Source organism: Montipora capricornis, chromosome 1 (genome assembly GCF_036669925.1).
Source record: "Montipora capricornis isolate CH-2021 chromosome 1, ASM3666992v2, whole genome shotgun sequence".
NCBI lineage: Eukaryota > Metazoa > Cnidaria > Anthozoa > Scleractinia > Acroporidae > Montipora > Montipora capricornis.
Genome location: NC_090883.1, coordinates 1,968,095 through 1,973,627, shown reverse-complemented (window position 1 = coordinate 1,973,627; position 5,533 = coordinate 1,968,095). Strand labels below are relative to the sequence as shown.

Sequence of the window (5,533 nt, the reverse complement as noted above, 5' to 3'; positions counted from 1 at the left end):
AGACTTTATTTTACCGATTTACATTGTAATTGGAACCTCAAATAAACCTGAATAAACACAGAGAAATTACCCTTTTCTGCTACATGCTTCTAAATTTGTAAATTTTGCCCGCTCCGTCTCCCGAATGATCACTTAGAGTTCCCAGGGTCTCTCATCTTTCCGACTCGCGGAAAGGAGGGGCCCTAGGGACTAGGCTGGTTTCGAGTTATGAGTTATGCTACAGGACACGAGTTAGCTCAGCAGTCTCAGCAGAGCTCAATCAGCTGACACTAACTGATCATTTCTCTAGGTAATTTATACATTCGATTTTGTAATGAATGACAGACCCCTTGGTTGTTCAGTTTTTTATTCAACTTTATTGCCATACGGATTTACGTGAAAGCTGTTTACATTTTCGTGGGCGATTGAAAAATGTGTCAGCATTTTTGTCGATAAAATCGATATTCAGTTGAAAATCTTGTGATTATCGACTTTTATCGACAAGTTAAACTTGTCGATTGACAATTATCGACAAATATCGAGTATCATCGACTTATCGACTACGTTTTCGATGATCGACTTTGATCGACATGTTACGTCCTGTCTGACCCTGTAAGTTCTGTAACCGTGAAAGCCAGAAACACAAATGGAAATAACAAAATGCAACTGGTTTTGAAAACTGTACTCTACAACATTCTTTCGGGAATTCAATTGTGCAGTTTGTTGTTGATGAAATACTTATATATATCACTTAGTAGTTGTCGACGTGTGTCAGACAGAAGCAATTATATTCTTATCAAGATTTGAACCGTATTAAGTGGCTTTATTCAAGTTATGAGTCGAGATCATGTTTTTTTCCATCGAAATCGCTAGCTCTATATTTTGCTGTGAGAATTTAGGGAGAAAACTTTTATTAAACGGGAGAAATCGGGATCTCTGCATTCCGTTATTGCTCTATTTCCGAAAATTCAAATATATGTAATTTGATTGTTACACTGAATGTTCTGTGCAAAAATGTTTTAGTACAAACTTTCACGCTGTGTCTAATGATCACTTTCACTCTTTGCTTGATGTGTGAAACTCACGTTTCAACAACTTTCTGTGTAAATAGCTATATATTAAGTATTCAATGACATAATCTAATTGATAATCTACCCTTTACACAGAAAGATTGGTCAACTTTAAATGTTTCCAGAAAATACTTTTTTCGACTACGTGCAACTTATGAAAAGTTTGGAATCCCGTGAGAAGAATTTGCATGCTGACCATGTGCAATGTCAATGTGAAGTACGTTGCTACTGGAAGTGCTGGGGAAAATCGATCATATGAAAGAAACATGCATGCAGTGTATGTATACATGAATGCTGTACTCTTTCGCGTGTAGACCATGCAGGGAGGAGCTATTTGCACATTCAATGCTTTCTGTGTGTCTGTAACAAGTAACAAGGAAGACAATGAGTGTGTCTTTGAGAACCGTTACAGGGGTGAAGGCACGGTTTTCATAACTTTAGCATTCCCTCTCAAAGAACTGCACTTGCCTGGTGTTCTAATGATTGAACTGTTCGACTACTTTATAACAATTTGTGTTAACCACATATGAATTGCACATAGTTTTCTCAAAACAGTCACATATCACATTTCATGCACCAACACGATGAATACTGTCAAAAGGATAGTAGGTTGATGTATCTTACTTGAAGCTTTCAAGCAACTCCTTGTTAAGCACAATTTTTGCAGTTCTGTGAAATCATTGTCACGCTGGTCAAACAAGGGGAGGTTAGGGTCGCGGCTTCCTTCTTCATGATCACACTGCCCATCTCGCCATTCATGGGAATTGCAGACATGACGTACAGTAAGAGGCCAATCCACTTGTTCTTTGGTACGTACAAGGAAAAAGAAAAACACATCAATATGAAAGTGCTTTAAATGCGTGGTACATGTATATTCAGGCAATCTACCAACAGATTAATTTAACCTGTTTAAAAGTTTACTGAGATACTTTCTATGCTGAGAGTAGTCCATACCTACTCTGTGAACTGCCAAAGTATCAATGCATGGATAATGCCACTGTGTGAGGAGACAGTCTTGTGCAAGTGAGCAAGGTCACAGAAAAATCGAGCAAATAACAAGACAAATCAACAAAGTTTTGTTTATTATATAATTATTGTAAACCCTTCCACAATATTTTAGACATGGGTGGACAATGTATACTAGTACTCTACCAGGTGACATACCTTCATTACTTTCAATGCCTCTCCATCTGATGTTGTGTGATTCAGTTTGCTAACACTGCTGCAGTACCAAAAAATGTTGAATTACAGTATATGGTCTGCCCAATCCTTGATCTTTCCCATTCCTCTTGCCTGTCCTATCTGATAAAAGGAAAGGAAAAAAAAACAGAAGTGAAATACTGGCCAGAGCATTGTAAAGTAATGTACCGCTAAAAAAAAAGGTTCCACTCCCCATCTGGACTAATGATTGAGGGGGATGATGAGCGTTAAACATTGACATGTACGTAATGTACACAAAGACATTTTCACATACTCTTCGATTTTTGTCAAACATCTAAGCTACGGAAGACATCATTGAACTCATCTGCTGTTGAAAGTTAAAGAACATTTACATTGTATTCCTTTAAAAAAAAAGGAAATATTTCCAACAGTTGTAGCCTGCAAAATTTGCCGAAATAGATATTTTGCCAGCGTGGACCAGAGGACTGGGTTCGGTTGTCTGGTGGGGATTATGGGTAATCTGTCATACGAGTAGTGAACCGTTGGGGATTTGAATCAGTCTAGGTTCAGCTTTCTTTGCCAACTTTTTTGTTAATTTTTCTGCTTAGCCTCCATAGGGTAGTGGCACTTGCATACGGTTTGGAGAATACGTTCCCTCATTCCTGCAGGGTTTTGGGTTTTCGTATCCAGCAGGTGCCCAGTGTACCTTTCCTGTAATAAGTTTTTAGTAGATCAGTACCATCAAGTATGTTAACATAATTTTATTGTTATGTGGGAGCGGAGTTTGCATGCATATGGCAAGCAAAATATACCGGCTTGTGGTGCTTGCTGTCCTACATGGCCAAGTATCTACACAGTTGTGTTGTGATTGAGTTAGTTGTGTTGTCTGATTGGGTAGTGAAGTCAAAATTTGACAATTTTTATAATTATAAATGTCATGTCAATACTGTATAAAAATGTGCATGTAAATGAAGATGCATCTGGTTTTGGATATAATGTGTTATATGCACAAAAAGGTACCAAAGACAAACCAACAAATAATACATGTGTATGCCAGTTACACTCAAACTCGTACACACAGTTTACTTACCAATTAACTTCTTTATAGATGCTGAAGCATCTGCTGCAACTTCAACGACTTTCAACATGTTAGAGAGCCTCCACCTTGCGATTTTCTTAAATGCTTCCTTTTCCATGTTTGTTGAGGAAAGTCCCACATGATGCTTGTCATGCACCTTCATCTCAAGTATGAAATTGGATGTTAATTCTATCAAGAAGTAGCAAAATAATGTTTTTGGCGCTGAATCCTGGAGAGTCGCACTGCCACTCTCCACCAACCACAACTTCAGTCCCTACAAACTCACTCACAAGCTCACTTCTCATCCAGGACCACCACTTGTCCACTGCAGAAAAACAATATAACCACTGTATTCTAAAGAATGTAGCCTTTTAGGGAAAAGCAAGACCCAAGAAATCTGCCATTCTGCTTACTTTAGCAAAATTATTTCCTGACAGCAAGACAGCTGCTGCTGACTGCAGGTCATTGGCATATATTCCATTCATTTCATGTGAAGAGCAGAAACTATGTTTATGACCACCTTCACAAGAGTTGTTAACAACAACTGTCGCCCCGACAGAATGATACTTCACTTTTGGTACCTTTGAGCAACTAGGAAACTGGCAACACCCAACAAACAACTGACGAAGTATGTCCTGGGGAACATATATATAACTTTTCTCTTCTTTACAATTTCAATCTCTTTGAGATACTTCTCCCATGGTAAGTTTTTTGTGAGGCCCATATTCAAGGGGGGTAGACACAATTGGGACACCTTCCTATATCATTTCCAAATTACTCTCCTCAACTGATTCCTGGACTTTTTCCTCACCCAGATTCGCCTCCTCGCAAAGATTTTCTTCAACACTGAGATTATCTTTGTCACTTGACAACATCTCTTCACTGAAAGTTATGCTGTGGAAAGAAGTAAATGCAATACAATCATCAGAAATTCATTATAACTTGCATCAAAATTGTTTTTTAGTTACACTGTCCAATACTCATTTCATAATCTATGGAACAAATGGAAATTTAAAAAAAACTAGTTTTGTAATATTTTAACCAAACATAAATTTAATCCTTGACCATTACATGTACAAATAAAACTAGTTGTAAAAAATACAACCAAAGACACAAACACACAGCAAAAAAAAAAGGATGAAACCAAAGCATACAGTCTTGAGGATGCTGCATTATACCATTACTTTGAAATATCACAAATATGACTCTCCATCGATGGTGGTGTCAATAGCTTTGTCATCATTTAATTGTTGAATTGCGGAACTGTATAGTTGTTGGTACCTAAATAGACAAACAAGGTGCAATAAAATTTTCTTTTTAGCAATAAAAAGTAAATCAACCACAGCAGCAATGAGTAGAGAAAACATTTTTTCATTTACGTAACAAGAAAACCTAATAAATTTTGTTGAAAACAACATAAAAGAGGCAAGGTTCGTGACCTTCTGTAAAATGGAGTTGTGTGCCACACAAACAGGTGGTTTAGTTCAGAAATCTACATAGGTTTTCATTAAAACCATTGATCTCTTCATTTACTCAGGAGAAAATTAACAACCCAACTATGCTATGGCTGGTGGGATATTTTCATTCCAAGATGTCAAACATCATCCATGCGGTAAACAGCCCCTGGCACATGCACTTGATAAGAAAACAAGGAGGAAAACTATTTTAAAAGAAATGGCTACTTTTCCCTCTTTCATACCTTAACTAATTTTTGCAGTTTAGCTCTTCAGAGTCATCATGGGTTTTGTCGTCAGAGAACATGGAAGAATTCAAACTGAAATTTATGGAGAAGTCAGCCCATAAACAGTAACAGGAAAGTGATTATTGCAAACAAAATGTAACTTTGTGTTGCTGACTAGGCATTTTAAAGCAAGCTTACCTTTTGTCTGCGTTGCTGTCATCGAGTTGAGCAGAATTACATGAAGAGTTATAAATTCAACATTGTTATAAACTGGAGAAGCTATGGGCGATTTAGTGGCTGATTCAGTGACAAATTGCACTGTCAAAGGCTTTGCAGGAGTGCAGGTCTGTGGCCCTGTTCAAAGGAAATTGATGTATTAATTTAAAACTTTCGCAATTTTAAAACATAAAAATACACAAATACAAACAGAGCCTTTTCGTACCTGCTGTTGCTGTTGGTTCCACGTGCACTTAAGGTTTATGATTGTGTTCAACTGGGATTACAAATCACTTGCCATCAATCGATCCTTTTGATTGTGGGGCTGTTGCTGCTTTCTTGATTTCT

General features: G+C 37.4%; 1 protein-coding gene across 1 annotated transcript; it reads right to left on the bottom strand.

Moving 5' to 3' along the window:
• Positions 1-1,679: 1,679 nt before the first annotated feature.
• Positions 1,680-4,562, bottom strand: LOC138050710 (uncharacterized). The gene is made up of 5 exons (XM_068897016.1): positions 4,473-4,562; positions 4,100-4,182; positions 3,301-3,613; positions 2,214-2,351; positions 1,680-1,853 (listed from the first exon to the last, which is right to left on the bottom strand). Exons 1-3 carry the CDS (start codon positions 4,529-4,531, stop codon positions 3,453-3,455), a joined length of 303 nt encoding a protein of 100 aa, XP_068753117.1. The 5' UTR covers positions 4,532-4,562; the 3' UTR covers positions 1,680-1,853; positions 2,214-2,351; positions 3,301-3,452.
• Positions 4,563-5,533: the final 971 nt, after the last annotated feature.

Excerpts from the sequence above, each read along its gene's own strand:
- LOC138050710 (XM_068897016.1), bottom strand. The coding sequence starts at position 4,531 with ATGATGACAAAGCTATTGACACCACCATCGATGGAGAGTCATATTTGT. Across the intron at positions 4,183-4,472 it reads CATATTTGTGATATTTCAAA|CATAACTTTCAGTGAAGAGA; the intron begins GTAATGGTATAA and ends TTCTTTCCACAG. Across the intron at positions 3,614-4,099 it reads TTGCGAGGAGGCGAATCTGG|TGGACAAGTGGTGGTCCTGG; the intron begins GTGAGGAAAAAG and ends GTTTTTCTGCAG.